General features: G+C 50.7%; 1 protein-coding gene across 3 annotated transcripts in view; it reads right to left on the bottom strand.

Annotated features, from left to right (window-relative positions):
- Window positions 1-40: 40 nt before the first annotated feature.
- The window catches only part of ZFYVE21 (zinc finger FYVE-type containing 21), a 21,576-nt gene continuing 5,555 nt past the window's right edge, over window positions 41-16,061 (bottom strand). The window contains exons 2-8 of one of the 3 annotated variants that reach the window (XM_049898591.1): window positions 5,333-5,383; window positions 4,690-4,858; window positions 3,760-3,835; window positions 3,566-3,657; window positions 2,987-3,040; window positions 779-921; window positions 48-676 (exon numbers count right to left, since the gene is read on the bottom strand). In XM_049898591.1, the coding sequence (XP_049754548.1) occupies window positions 641-676; window positions 779-921; window positions 2,987-3,040; window positions 3,566-3,657; window positions 3,760-3,835; window positions 4,690-4,858; window positions 5,333-5,383 (621 nt within the window). In that variant the 3' untranslated portion in view covers window positions 48-640. Of the gene's footprint in view, window positions 677-778; window positions 922-2,986; window positions 3,041-3,565; window positions 3,658-3,759; window positions 3,836-3,984; window positions 4,662-4,689; window positions 4,859-5,332; window positions 5,384-16,061 lie in introns of all 3 variants that reach the window. The other 2 variants (XM_049898590.1, XM_049898589.1) reach the window with 2 other exon arrangements.

The raw sequence follows: 16,061 nt of genomic DNA, 5'->3' as shown, positions 1-16,061 counted from the left end.
GTGTGTACCTGCCTGCACACAACGAGGCAGTGGCTTGACGAGTATTTTCAAAATAGGTTTAATTGTAAGCTCTATGTACAAATTGCTGTACAGTCATTTTAATAAAGTCAGAGTAGGAAGTACAAAACACGAAGCTGGCGCCTTTCCCTCAGTGAAGTATCAAAAGTTTGCTCACAGCCCAAAATCAGTGACACAAGAGATGGGACAGTCTAGAAAACAGGCTAAGGCAGACTCTGTGAACTGGCATATTAAAGACGGAACAGACTCCAGTACCACGTAGACACCTGAGTTACCCTACCGAGATGGTTTCTGTGGAGGTTAGTTAACGCTGTGGGCAGAACCTTCTAGTAAATCTGGGAACTCAAAGAAACACCGTGCAGAGTATGCTAAAAGTAGTTTAGCAGTAGCATAGCTATAGCTCAGTCTCCCACCCCCAGTTAAGTACCAGCAAGATAATACACACCCTAAAACGTGAGCTTTGATGGCATTAATCAACTGTGTACATATTGCACTAGGTAAGTGAACACTTCTTCCCCAAATACTTGAGTGCACCCCAGCGCTGCAGGACCGGCTTTGGGCGCTGCGCACGCAGGAGCAGGGCCCCCGTCCCACGTCTGCTGTCACTGGGCACGTGCAGGGGTCACTGGTCCCGTGATTCGTACAGGAGCTTGGCAGCCTGTGGGGCAACCAAATATAAACAGGAGGGGAGCAGACTGGTGCCTGGAGTGGCCTCTCCCTCGGGGAGGTGGGCAGACCCTTGCCCCTGGGCTCGCACTACCTTGTGCATGGCCGCCAGCCACGCTGCCGCAGGTCTCTTGCTGGCATTGGCGTCTTCCCCAGCCGTCAGCGTCAGCTGGCTCACGCCCTCGCTCCCGGGAACGCCATACTGCAGGAGCATGCCCGAGGCCCGCGCGCTGCCGCCTGGGAAGGACACACAGGTAGGAAGGCACCCAGAGGTTGGCCCGCCTGCCCGCCCACCCTAGGGGGCGGCCAGCCTGTGCCCTGGTCTGAGCCCCTTGGGCCCCCATGCAGACACAAGTTCAGACAATAGGGATGGACCACCTGCCAGCCTGGTGCCCTCAGCATCTGGCCCAGCCCCAAATCACTGCTAAACATCACCCTTCCACACGTAAGCAATTCCACCCGCCCTTCTGGCACTGCAGCCACAGCTAGGCTCAAGGTCCCTCCCTGGCCTCAGCCTCCCACCAACCTGAGCAACTGCACCTTGACCGGAAGGCTGCAGGGCTCAGCTAGTGTAGATGCCTCCCAGGACACCCAGCGAGGGTAGGTGACAGGCCACCCAAAGTCGGTCCCTTAGCCGTCCAAGCTGAGGAGACTATGCAAACAAGGGCACGTGTTCCAGAAACACCAGCTGTCCTCACCCACCTCAGGGCTGACATGCCACCTGGCCCAGTTCCCTGAGGCATGACACCAGAGACCCCATCACGGGGCAACTACCCTGTGGATCACAGACCATCTGGGCCGAGACACTTGGAGCAATGCCCAGTGTGGCTAAGACAGCAGGTGCTGGCCTCCCACTGATCTACACCTGCGTCTCCCTGCCAGGACGTTAGGAGAACTCCACTCTGAGCAACACCAGGCCTTTTGGTACAAGAAAAAACCCGCAGAAGATTTCCTCCGTCAGACACGGCTCTTGGAATCAAAGCCAAGGCTGGACAGGCCAGTCACATGCATGCAGGGAACTCAGGTCCCTGGAGGCTGCTGAAGTACACTTCCATGGGCCAGTCGGGCTTTAAAAGCCCAGCACCAATCCATTTGTCCCTTACTGGCTTCCTGGCAGGAGTTCCCGTCTACACTTAGAATAGGGGCTGACAAACACCAACTGTGTTTGTAAATAAAAGTTTTATTGGAACACAGCCACAGCCACTTGTTTCCTGTCTATGGCTGCTTTCACACTGACTTACAGAGACATTCTGGCCACAAAGCCAAATAGATTTACTCTCTGGCCCCTGATGACCCTGGCATAGGGGTCCAGGGGCGACGGGCAGGCTGCTCTTGCTGCCTTCAGCTCAGGGGAGTTGGGATCATCCTCCACCAGGGGAAGACAGGGCTGGGGTTTAAAAACCCTGTGGCAGGGCAGAGCTTGCTGTATTCCAACACTGCCACAAGGGAGCACTTGGTACCAGAAGTCCCAGCTAGGCCTTTACTGCACCCCAGGGCAGCGCCTGCATCTGCAAAGGGCCTGGAGCCCACTGGCCTTCTACTTGGGCATGGGGGGGGGCAGCCTGCCATCCCCCATCAGAGCAGACCCCTAACCCCAGCTCCTCCAGGCCCTGCCCTCCCTGCCCTCCCGTCGGAGCTGACCCCTGACCCCAGCTTCTCCTGACCCCAGGTCCTCCAGGTCCTGCCCTTTCCATGGGCAGTTCTGGCCTAACTCACACCAGGCCTCTTCAACTTGAACCTGCCAGAGGTGACCAGCCTGGTCCCATCTGTGACAGTCCTGTGCCTAGGAGACAGGCCCTTGGGGACAGAGGAGGTGAACGCACTGGCCTTGCCCTCTCAGAACTCATCCAGGAAGCTGAGACAAAGTGCCAGAGCACCCTGGGGGGAAGGAAGGTTCTGGGCAGTGGGCTGCTGCTACTATGCTCCTCCGCACCCCAGTGCATCCTGGACTTGGTCTTTGCCCACCTCTGTTTCCCCAGAGCCCAGCACAGAGCTGGCTCAGGTGCCGACAAAGTTACAATAACTGGGCAGTGTTTCCCTTGGGACTGCAGAACTGAGCAATTACGTACGTTTTCTTCTGCCGGGACATTTTCATTCACACTTCAAGTCACAACAGACCCATCCTCCCGCGCGTGGGGACAGTGTGAGTTGGGCTGTCTCTGTGGCAGCTGCCACCACTACCCATGTACTGGGCAAAATGAACGTGAGTTTGACCAAAACCCTTTGCATAGATGGCCCCAGGGACAGAAGCCAAGTGTAGGAGGGCCCGCAGCATGCTGGGAGAGCCACGGAGGACGCTGACCTTCAGAGACAGGCTGGCTCTCCAGGAGGCTGGTGTAAGTGTGCGTGTCTTTTTCTACATCAAGAAGGCAGCAGTGGAGAGAAAGAAGGAACAATCAAGAGTCCGTTGGTAAACAGAAAGCAAGACAGACTGTGTCACGGGATCTGTTCAGGCACTGCAGGACAGAGCAAGCCACTGCGGGGGAGAGGCTGCTGCGGGGACCCAGCCGGGCTGAAGTGCGCCAGAAGCTCGCCAAGGAGATGTGAAAAGGAGTGCAGTTCGCACAGGTGCGCTCGCAGGAGGGGAGAGACTGCAGGAAATGCTGGTCCCTGATCAGCAATCACGGCTAACCTTTTTGGGAATCTGGGTCATGCCATCCATATTTGGAGCTTTACCTTGGTTAAACCCAACAGTGAACAAACATCATCACGAGAGCATTTACAAAGGGAAGGCTGTCAGACGTGGGCAAATTGTTCTTCAGTATTTACATCTTGAACCCACATGGACCAGGTGGGTTCCTAAAGCTGATTGCCAAACACCAGTGTGAGTGACAGACCACCTCTGCAGAGCACAGGCTCCTCACACCCGGCGACACACTACCTCCAGGAGGGAGTCCTTCCGTCAGGATTCGCATGGTGGAGATACGTGTGATTTCAATTTCGTAATGGCCATCTCCATCCAGAACCAAGAACCTACGAGAAACAAAATGAATTTTCAGATCATGTTACTCTGGACCACTGGGCCCTACCACTTGTAACGAAGCATCAGGTGTCAGAGAGGACCCCAGCTCTTACCTCTGATTGTTGGAAAGACGGCAAACCATCGTTTCGGGTGTCTCTGACTTGCCGAAAGTCACAAGGAAAGTAGCGCCTTGGGACACAAAAGCCGATGTGAGAAATTCACCTTTGCCCCTTTGAGACCTCCCCCCAGCTGTCAGAGCTCTCCCGGGCCAAGCAGGGAAAGCTCCCTGCGGCTAGAGCTCCCAGTGGTGCGACACCTACAAAGGGTAAAACCAGCACCTAGAGGAACAGCGCTGGTGTCTGTCCAAGGACCACTTCCACTGAAGCAAAGGCAGCAATGGCTTAAGGGGTTCAGATGCGAATAAGAGGCCTTGCTCCCCAGGGCGCACTGCTTTCTTCGGAGGTGGGGGGCAGGGGGCTCATCAGAGAAAGGTGCAGATCCCAGCAGGAGCCCCTCCTCCCACCCACAGCTGCTGAGATGGGCATATGACCCCCCTGACTGGGTGACAGGAGTAGGAAGAAGCTCCACAGAACCCGCACGCTGCCAGAGCACCAGGCCGGGCCCTGCTAGGGCCCTGTGTAAGGGAGGACCGGGGCAGGAGGGCAGACAAGAGCTGGAGGACAGCGCCGCCATGGAAAGCCAGCATCTGAGATGGGGCTCGTCCTCCTCAGGATCTCCCAGGAATCCCTCAGAATCCCTCAGGACGAGTCACCCTCCAGAACCTCTGTTCCAGAAGGTGGCTTGTTGTTCCACTTGGTCAGTGGTCTCTGAAACCACACGGCCCCATACAAACCCAAAGGGCTCAAATGGGGCCAGCAGAGTCGCCCTCGTGGGGAGGAACGTGCAGGGCCCGCGCCATCATCCAGGAGGAGGCAGCTCTGGAGCACCTTGTCAGTGGGTCAGGAGTGGAGGCAGAGGGGAGAAAGTCCGAGGGCGGTCATCGCACATGCAGCACCTGCAGTACACGGGCCCAGCCACCTTACCGCTCACCAGCACTTTGAGCTGCTTGTCGTAAAACTCAGCCTCCCTCTGTGACACCAGGGCGCACTCGGCACATTGCCGCACGGGGTCCACAAAGCACATGCGCGGCAGCGGCACCTTCTGGCTGCAGCACCTGTCGCAGAAGCACTTCCCGCAGCGGCGACAGTGGTGCTGTGGGCAGGGGGCGTGAGAGCGGGCGTCCCCACAGTCAGACATGGACACGCGTGGGCAGGCGGGGCTTGAGCAGGCGTCCCCACGGTCAGACGTGGACATGCGTGGGCAGGCAGGGTGTGAGCACATGTCGCCACGGTCAGACGTGGACACACGTGGGCAGACGGGGTGTGAGCAGGTGTCCCCACGGTCAGACGTGGACACGCGCCCACACGCCCCGCCTCGTCAGTCACACACGGACACACGCCTGCCGTTCAGACACACCCACACACCCATCCCCCCATCACACACACAAGACACCTGCACACCCCACCTGCCCAGCTGGTCACACATGGACAAGCCCGCACACCCCACCCAGGGTACTGCTTAAAATGTAAAACCAGTCATACAACACCCACACCCCCCAAAGGAAGGACGTCACGCTGAGGCCCCTTGCACCCCCACCCGCCCTTCCGTTTTGTGGCCTCGTCTTACCTTTCTGGTGATGAAGTCAAACTTGGTGTCACACTGCATGCATCTTGGACACTAGGAGACAGAATGGCAGAGTATTAACGTCAAGGGTCACTTGGTTCAAAAGTTGAGGCGGTGGGAAGGCAGAGAGGGCAGCCTCCCCTCCAGAACGTGGGGACTTCTAGCGTGGACACAGGGCAGGCTCAATGCCTGACAGATGGGGCCTGGCCCCACCCATGGGGGACTCACTGGCCCTTGCAGCCCCTGCTCCGAGGCTGGCTCAGGGTCACGGGTTCTTGCAGGGCTGGGTGAACGAGCACAGCAGGCACCCCAAGTTGTCCATGAGTGGCCGAGGCCCAGGGCCTGACCCCTGCAGCGGGGCCGCACCTCGCCTCCTCGGCCCTTTCTGACCTCGGGGCTCACCATCAGCAGGAGAGGATAGAACAAGCAAGTGACTGGTGTGATTGAAAAGCGGCTCTGGGGAAAAGGTGACTGTCTGCTTTCTTTTGCTTTTGGTGACGACCTGGGGATCAGTCCCAGCCAGGTCCAAGCATAGCAATCCGCAAAGGAGATAAAAACCAGAATGTTCCCTAACGGAGCTCGTCTTCCAGACCCACTGAGAGGAAGAGGGAACAAGATCAGCAATGATTTCAGCACAAGAAACGGGAGTTGAAGTGGCCACGTTACTACTCTAATCAACAAGGACAGGCTGTCAGTGGTGCCCTGCAGGGGGAGGGCTGCTCCTGAGCACAAGTGAACTCTTCACCCCCGATACGATGACAGGTGGTGGTGGTAGGGGTTGAATCATGTCCCCTCAAAAATACGTGTTGTAAATTCTAACCTCCATGCTGTGCTTATAATCTCATTTGTTATGTAAATGAGGCAGGATTAGTGTAGGGTTTGTTTTGAGTCAATCTCTTTTGAGATATGAGATTAAACAGGCTAGCTGAGAAACGATGGAGGAAGAGAGATGCCGAGCCACATGAAGACTGCGCAGGAGCAGAAGCTCAAAGAGACAAGGACCTTCCTCCAGAGCCGACAGAGAGAAAAAGCTTCCCCTAGATGCCGCGCTGGAAGTGCTCATCTATGTCAAAAAGTATGGCCGACAGCTACCTGGCCAGCCGACTGGAGGAGATCCATATTTATGTGCACTCCCAAGAAAGGTGATCCCACTGAAAGCGGAAATTAGAGAACAGTATCATTAATATCACACGCAAGTGAAATTCTGCTGAAAATCATTCAAAAGCAGCTGCAGCAGTGTATCCACAGGGAGCTGCCAGGAACTCAGGCCGGATTCAGAAAAATATGCGGAACCAGGGATGTCATTGCTGATGTCAGGTGGATCCTGGCTCAAAGCAGAGACTACCTGAACGGTGTTTACCTGGGTTTTAGTGACTCTGCAAAGGCATTGGGCTGTGTAGATCATAACAAACTATGGATAACATTGCAAAGAATGGGAATTCCAGAACACTTAATTGTGCTCATGAGGAGCCTTTATATAGAGTCAAGAGGGAGTTGTTCAGACAGAACAAGGGGATACTGCGTGGTTTAAAGTCAGGAAAGGTGTGTGTCAGGGTTGTATCCTTCCACCATACCTAGTCAATCTGTATGCTGAGCAAATAATCTGAGAAGCTGGACTATATGAAGAAAAACGGGGCATCAGGATTGGAGGAAGACTCATTAACAACCTGCGTTATGCAGACGACACAACCTTGCTTGCTGAAAGTGGAGAGGACTTGAAGCCCTTACTAATGAAGATCAAAGACTACAGCCTTCAGTATGGATTACACCTCAACATAAATATGAAAACAAAAATCCTCACAATTGGACCAATGAGCAACATCATGATAAACAGAAAAGACTGAAGTTGTCAAGGATTTCATTTTCCTTGGATCCACAATCAACACCCATGGAAGCAGCAATCAAGAAATCAAAAGACGCGTTGCATTGGGCAAATCGGCTGCAAAAGACCTCTTTAAAGTGTTGAAGAGCAAAGATGTCACCTTGACGACTAAGGTGCGCCTGACCCAAGCCATAGTGTTTTCGGTCATCTCATGTGCATGTAAAAGTTGGATGATGAATAAGGAAGACCAAAGAAGAGTTGACGCCTTTGAATTGTGGTGTTGGAGGAGAATATTGAATATACCGTGGACTGCCAAAAGAACGAACAAATCTGTCTTGGAAGAAGTACAGCCACAATGGTCCTTAGAAGCAAGGATGGCGAGATTATGTCTCGTGTATTTTGGACATGTTATCAGGAGGAATCAGTCCCTGGAGAAGGACATCATGCTTGGTAAAGTGGAGGGTCAGTGAAAAAGAGGAAGACCCTCAATGAGATAGACTGACACAGTGGCTGCAACAGTGGGCTTAAGCATAACAACGATTGTGAGGATGGCGCAGGACCGGGGAGCGTTTTGTTCTGGGGTACATAAGATCGCTATGAGTTGGAACTGACTCGACGGCACCTAACAGCAACAGAGCTGGCACCCTGAAGTCAGACTTCTAGTCTCCTAACTGCGAAAAAATAAATTTGTATTTGTTAAAGCCACCCACTTGTGGTATTTCTGTTATATCAGCACTGGATGACTAAGATAGGTGGGCAGGGAGGGGCCTGACTCAGGAGATGAAAGTACAGTCACTGGACCATGAACACTGCAGGTGCGTCAGTCAGTCCTGGGCAGCAAGACCCAGTAAAGGATACAGAATCACCATCAGAACCTTCTGGAAAACAGGCTAATGGGTTTGAGGGGGCGAGGATGCACACAGCAGAGCCTCACCGTCAAGGTCCTCCTGTCACCATACTGACCATTTCACACTGACCACAGGCTACCAGCAGGCGCCCTCACAGCCCACAGGGCCCCAGGTGGCTCAGCTTACTATCTTCTCAGCACACCAGCTGTCCCTGCTTTGCCCTCCACTGGGATGCCCCCCAGCACCCGAGGGCAGATCCCTGGGGGACAGTGTGGACGGGGGAGGACTCTCCCCATGTGGCCCACTGCCACATCCTGCCCCGACCAGCCTGTGCCCGCCCCAGCACCAGGGCCCAGCGGGAGTCCTGCCAGCACACAGGCAGCTTTGAGGAAACACACAGGTGGTACCAAATGCCTGGTTCCCAGCTGGCATGAAATGGAGTCCAGAAGTTCCAGGCCCCACAGGTGCCCTAGAAGCCTGGGACCCCTGGGCTGAAGGGTGTATCAGCATGAATGCCCTGAGTGGGGCCGCTGCCTGCACTGAGCTGGTGGGCGTATGCTTTTGAGGTCCCATGACTGACATGATCTGGCTTCCTTTTTGCTCTCAAGCTGCTTTCTGGGCTTGGAGACTAGGCCCCGCCCATCCAGTCTTCTGGAACCATCTGCAGGCTCTGCACTCTGCCGGGCTCTGGTCTGGGATGGTGTTTACTGCACTGTGTGTGCTCCTCCCAGCCCCAGCACTGCCCTCAGGCACTGCTCTCAGTTATGGAACATTCTGTGTGTTACTGACTTGGGGCCTTTGCCCAGTGCCCCAAGTCCTTTCTCTATGTGGTGCTCCCACTTAGCCTCTAGACTGTGTGACCACAGAACCCCCGAGAGCCACCTTGGTGGCGAGACTGGACAGGCCACACCACCAGACCCTCCAGGAACACGGCACTCTAAGCATCCTCTGTGGCCGTCCTGCCCAGAGTCACATGATGTGACAGGCAGAGACGGTGCACACAGCGTCCTGGACAGAGCAGACAGAACTTCCACGTTTACTGTAAGGGCGTCTTAGGCTGGGTTCTCTAGAGAAGCAAAACCATTGCGGCACATATGTGTATATACATTCATACACCCACACACATACGTACGTACAGAGAGAGAGAGGTTAATCTTAAGGAAATGGCTCACACGGTTGTAGAGGCTACAAGTCCCATGTCCATGGGCCAGGTGTCAGGCTGGAGGCTTTTCCTGACTCATATAGCTGCAGGGGCTGAGGAACCTGAGATAGACATGTCAGGTGGCAGGTTGTTGGCCCACAGGCTGCAGAGGCTGACAAATCCAAGGTCAACAGGTAAGCTGCTAGCTCAAGTCCCAAGAACCAGAGGCCAGATGATAAGGAGCTGGATGCAGGATCCAGAGTGAGAGCCTTGCTGGAACACCCATTTATACACTGGAAGCAGGCCACACCCCCCAGGGAAACTCCCCTTCAACTGATTGGCTGCTCACACCAGACCTTATCATGGAATTGATGACATCATTTTGTAACTGCCAAATTACATCATTACATAATTGCCAAACTACATCATAACGGCCAAACCACTAAGAATCATGGCCCAGCCAAGCTGACACACAACCTTAATGATCACAGTCCACCCTTTGTCAACTTGGCACCGGTACACATCTCTTTAAAACCATACACAATCTCTAAATAAAGACCATTGCAAGGTCATATTGGAGCCTAATATGATACAAATAATACGTGTACAACGGAAAATGCACTAGCCCCATTAACATATTTTGTAAGTGAAAACAAAAATATCTGATGCGCACATATAAGGACACAATACTCATAACAATACTCGTCTCTGCAACTGGTCATGTGGTCGTAGCTGGTATTTAGAACTACTTTCTTGCACCACCCATTCCATATTCCCATTACCCTCAGCAAGTACCTCAGCTGGTTGTAGCTCTTTGCCCGGTGGGGTGACCCAAACCTTCATCCCTGAAGGGTCTGGGCCATTAGTAGTCATATTGGAACTGGGCTGCTGTACTTTTCCATTGACTTTAATCACAGGGCTTGGTAAGTACTAAGAGATACCCTAAGGGATCTCCTGCATTCTAGACATACTCTCAAGCTGAAACACGGAATGAAGAATCTGTGCTAAGTGGGCCCATATCAGTAAACTCGGATGTATCTAACTTTATGTTCCTTGCATCCTTATCCCACACCCATAATAGCCACTCCACACATATTCCCCAGGTTTCTGTTTGTACATGTTAGAAAAGTCAAGCAGCTATTTTGGAGCATAGCGTACCTACTCCTGGGTCACACTTTGTACTTCACCTTTTGGGGCTCACGGGAACTTACGTCTAATGATAGGTCTAGAAGCAAAAATGGGTGGTGAGGATGTGTTCTGAGAACATTCAGCAATGTCTTGGAAGGCACCGGCCTCAGGCAATGACTCAGATGCAGCCTCAGGTGATCTCTCAAAGGCTCTTCAGACACAGCTGAGTTAATCTCATCAGACGGGGGTGGAGGGGCTAACGGTTTTACTGGGGAGGGTGGCTGAGCAGACAAAAATGGAGTCATCTCTTCAGATGGGACTAAGAGGGCCGGTTCTGTTGGCAGGAGTGATTCAGCAGAATTTAGGGGGCTCAGCAGCCTGATTATCTGCCCGTATGTTCCCATCCTAAGTTTCAGGGTCCTATTTCTTCCCAATCAATGCCCTCACTTTAACTTCAGACACCATTTGAGGTTGGGAATTCAAATGGCATTGTAATTCAGCCACTCTTATGGTAAGACTCTCGATTTGCCTTTCAGCAATATCTGCTCTGTTACTACAAGAAATATTGCTTTCTTTCAGGGTACAAGTGGCAATTTGAGGTCATTATGCAGTGCTTGAGCTGTGACTGGAGCCCTGAGCTCATCTCTTTCTGTTATCACTTTGTCTAATGACAGTAGGACCAACCGGCTTCCTTATACTTCTCATCCTGACAAAATTGTAGAAAGGTTTCATCCATGCAATCACCGAGAGCCTCGTCTTTCACCAATGATCTATTGGTGGTGATATTTTGCATATTTGTATTGCTACCTCACACCATGGATTAGCAGTGCCCTCTTTACTACTGGAAGCAGAGTCATCAACATCTTTAAGACTAACCAAACCCGAGAACCAATTTAGAAAACTCATCCTCACAATTTTGATTCTCTAGAACCAGTCGTGTTACCAAATGTCTTCTGCTGGGTTCTCTAGAGAAGCAAAACCAGTTGGGGGGTGGGGGGATATATCTATGTATACACACGCAGACAGACACAGAGACAGTGAGAGAGAAAGAGATTTATCTCAAGGAAATGGCTCATGCAGTTATACAGGCTGCAAGTCCCAAGTCTGTGGGTCAGGGGTCAGGCTTGAGGCTTCTCCTGACTCAGCTGCAAGGGCTGACAAATCCAAGATTGGCAGGTAAGCTGCTAGTTCAAGTCCCAAGAACCAGAGGTCAGATGATGAGGAGCTAGATGCAGGATCCAGAGTGAGAGCCTTGCTGGGACATTCATTTATACACTGGAAGCAGGCCACACCCCCCAAGGAAACTCCCCTTCACCTGATTGGCTGTTCACAGCAGATGTTATAATGGAGTTGATCACACTGCATAACTGCGAAAATACATCATAACTGCCAAACCACAGAGAAGCACATCCCAGTCAAGTTAACACACAACCTTAACCATCATAAAGGGTGTGTATGTAGGAGAGTTGAAAGACCAATTTCTGAACATAAGTCCACCTCTAAAACCAAACCAAACCAAACCCAGTGCCCTCGAGTCGATTCCGACTCACAGCAACCTTATAGGTCAGAGTAGAACTGCCCCATAGAGTTTCCAAGGAGCGCCTGGAGGATTCGAACTGCTGACCCTTTGGTTAGCAACTTAACCACTACACCACCAGGGTTTCCAAGTCCACCTCTAGAATTTAAAATCTGGTCCTTAAAAATATAGGTGATCTGGGGCCACATAAACCAGAGACTACATTAGCCTGAAACCAGAAGAACTAGATGGTACCTGGCTATAAGTGATGGCTGCCCTGACAGGGAACATAACAGAGAACCCCTGAGGGAGCAGGAGAGCAGTGGGATGCAGACCCCAAATTCTCATAAAAAGACGGGACTTAATGATCTGACTGAGACGAGAAGAATCCCGGTGGTCAGGGTCCCCAAACCTTCTGTTGGCCCAGGACAGGAACCATTCCCAAAGCCAACTCTTCAGACAGGGATTGGACTGGACAATGGGATAGGAAATGATACTGGTGAAGAGTGAGCTTCTTGGATCAAGTAGACACATGAGACTATGTGGGCAGCTCCTGTCTGGAGGGGAGATAAGAAGGTAGAGGGGGTCAGAAGCTGGCTGAATGGACACAGAAATAGAGGGTAGGGAGGAGTGTGCTGTCTCCTTAGGGGGAGAGCAACTAGGAGTATACAGCAAAGTATATATAAATTTTTGTATGAGAGACTGACTTGATTTGTAAACTTTAACTTAAAGTGCAATAAAAATTACTCTAAAAACCAATGAGGTTATTTAGAAAATTGATTTTTAAACAAGGTAATTTCCTATCGGTTATATTAGAGAAAATTAAACTTTTAGTTATCAACAGAGCAATTTAATATGAAAAGAGATCAGGAAATAAAACAATGGGTAAAGATATGAGAGTAAAATAAGGCCAAATAACTAAAAAACAGGCCCCGCCGAGTGAACAGAGGAACAAGCAGGAGGTGCCGGGGCTGGACTCCCGCCAGATTTTCACTGGATTCGGCCGCTCTCTGCTGTTTGTGAAATGGCTATTTTGGGCGGTGAACAGAAAACACCAAGTGTGAGTCATGTACTTCTTCCATACGGAGCAGAGGGCAAGCTGTGCTGCCCATCAGGGCTACGCGGTCACCCCAGGAGGGCCGCCCTGGCAAGATAGAGCTGAGACAGCCATGTGAGGGCAACTGGGGTGAGGCCCAGGGGGGTGACAGACAGAGAGAGACACAGAGAGAGGGGGGGACAGAAACTCAGAGGGAGACGAAAGAGGCAGAGGGAGAGACGGACTGCAAGGGAGTCAGGCCATTCGGCGGCAGCCCACCTGCTGCCACTTTTCTTGCCAGGACAACTGCAGGACCCCCACACTGCCCACCACGGAGTTCTCCCACCCTGGGGTTCCTCCCCCATCACCATCCAGGCCTGGCAACACAGCAGGTAAGGAGCTCAGGGGCTGTGGCCAGGGTATCTGGGGAGGGGAGGCATCTACCGGTGCCAAGTCAGATGGCTGCTCTGGCCCCACTTTCCCTGGCGGCCAGTAGCAAGATCAGGGCCCGTGCTGGCCCATGTGGCTGGTCCACCCAGGGGCGTGGGCTCTAGTTCAGCTAAGCAAGCTTCCTGGATAAGGACAGCAGAAAGGGGCACCGGCAAGAAGGTCTCGTCAGGTCCCAGATCCACCCTCGTCCAAGGCTAAGGATAGGGCCCAGCACCTCAGCGCCTCAATCTATCGTGACCAGGCCAATCTGGCAACGCCAAAGAAGTACCTGCCCCTGTACCCCATGGGGATCTGACAGCCCCCCAGGAAACCCAGAGGGCCTGCAACTCCTCAAAGTTAGCATCATCTGAAAATGTAAATTGAGCTAAGAGAGTTTAGATGGACTTTTTCTTAAAAGATGAGTTCCTCTAAAAAGAAAGCTCTAGACACATGCCTAGCCCTCCCTTTATCAGCTGCAGTGATGGGCGATCAGACCTTCCCACACCACCCTCTCGGCCCTACTGGAGAAGCAACAGCCCCTGATGGGAATCTCCTTAGACTCCTTACAAATAAATCATGAACAAAAACAAAATGCATGTATTAATGCGCCTTTATTAAAACATGATTATTTAAAATGAGTAAAACCGTAAGTCCTACAAATATGATATGAACATGTGTGAAAAATTTTCCTGAACTCATTAATGAATGAGGGAACCAATGGGATGTTAAAAAACCCAGTTTGAACACCGAAGAGGAAATAACCAAATCAATACCATTCACGGTAGCCCCCAAGAAGATAAGATACTTAGGAATAAATCTTACCAAGGATGTAAAAGACCTATACAAAGAAAACTACAAAGCTCTACTACAAGAAATTCAAAAGGACATACTTAAGTGGAAAAACATACCTTGCTCATGGATAGGAAGACTTAACATAGTAAAAATGTCTATTCTACCAAAAGCCATCTATACATTTAACGCACTTCCGATCCAAATTCCAATGTCATATTTTAAGGGGATAGAGAAACAAATCACCAATTTCATATGGAAGGGAAAGAAGCCCCGGATAAGCAAAGCACTACTGAAAAAGAAGAAGAAAGTGGGAGGCCTCACCTTACCTGACTTCAGAACCTATTATACAGCCACAGTAGTCAAAACAGCCTGGTATTGGTACAACAACAGACACATAGACCAATGGAACAGAATTGAGAACCCAGACATAGATCCATCCACGTATGAGCAGCTGATATTTGACAAAGGACCAGTGTCAATTAACTGGGGAAAAGACAGCCTTTTTAACAAATGGTGCTGGCATAACTGGATATCCATTTGCAAAAAAATGAAACAGGACCCATACCTCACACCATGCACAAAAACTAACTCCAAGTGGATCAAAGACCTAAACATAAAGACTAAAACGATAAAGATCATGGAAGAAAAAATTGGGACAACCCTAGGAGCCCTAATACAAGGTATAAACAGAATACAAAACATTACCAAAAATGATGAAGAGAAACCCGATAACTGGGAGCTCCTAAAAATCAAACACCTATGCTCATCTAAAGACTTCACCAAAAGAGTAAAAAGACCACCTACAGATTGGGAAAGAATTTTCAGCTATGACATCTCCGACCAGCGCCTGATCTCTAAAATCTACATGATTCTGTCAAAACTCAACCACAAAAAGACAAACAACCCAATCAAGAAGTGGGCAAAGGATATGAACACACATTTCTCTAAAGAAGATATTCAGGCAGCCAACAGATACATGAGAAAATGCTCTCGATCATTAGCCATTAGAGAAATGCAAATTAAAACTACGATGAGATTCCATCTCACACCAGCAAGGCTGGCATTAATCCAAAAAACACAAAATAATAAATGTTGGAGAGGCTGCGGAGAGATTGGAACTCTCATACACTGCTGGTGGGAATGTAAAATGGTACAACCACTTTGGAAATCTATCTGGCGTTATCTTAAACAGTTAGAAATAGAACTACCATACAACCCAGAAATCCCACTCCTCGGAATATACCCTAGAGATACAAGAGCCTTCATACAAACAGATATATGCACACCCATGTTTATTGCAGCTCTGTTTACAATAGCAAAAAGTTGGAAGCAACCAAGGTGTCCATCAACGGATGAATGGGTAAATAAATTGTGGTATATTCACACAATGGAATACTACGCATCGATAAAGAACAGTGACGAATCTCTGAAACATTTCATAACATGGAGGAACCTGGAAGGCATTATGCTGAGCAAAATGAGTCAGAGGCAAAAGGACAAATACTGTATAAGACCACTATTATAAGATCTTGAGAAATAGTAAACCTGAGAAGAACACATACTTTTGTGGTTACGAGGGGGGGAGGGAGGGAGGGTGGGAGAGGGTTTTTTTATTGATTAATCAGTAGATAAGAACTGCTTTAGGTGAAGGGAAAGACAACACTCAATACATGGAAGGTCAGCTCAATTGGACTGGACCAAAAGCAAAGAAGTTTCCGGGATAAAATGAATGCTTCAAAGCTCAGCGGAGCAAGCGCGGGGGTCTGGGGAACATGGTTTGCGGGGACTTCTAAGTCAATTGGCAAAATAATTCTATTATGAAATCATTCTGCATCCCACTTTGAAATGTGGCGTCTGGGGTCTTAAATGCTAACAAGCAGCCATCTAAGATGCAGCAATTGGTCTCAACCCACCTGGAGCAAAGGAAAATGAAGAACACCAAGCCCACATGACAACTAAGAGCCCAAGAGACAGAAAGGGCCACATGAACAAGAGACCTACATCATCCTGAGTCCAGAAG

Source organism: Elephas maximus, chromosome 10 (assembly GCF_024166365.1).
Source record: "Elephas maximus indicus isolate mEleMax1 chromosome 10, mEleMax1 primary haplotype, whole genome shotgun sequence".
In the NCBI taxonomy this organism is placed as follows: Eukaryota; Metazoa; Chordata; class Mammalia; order Proboscidea; family Elephantidae; genus Elephas; species Elephas maximus.
The sequence above is the reverse complement of the archived record's forward strand: the minus strand, read 5'-3'. Positions and strand labels throughout refer to the sequence as shown.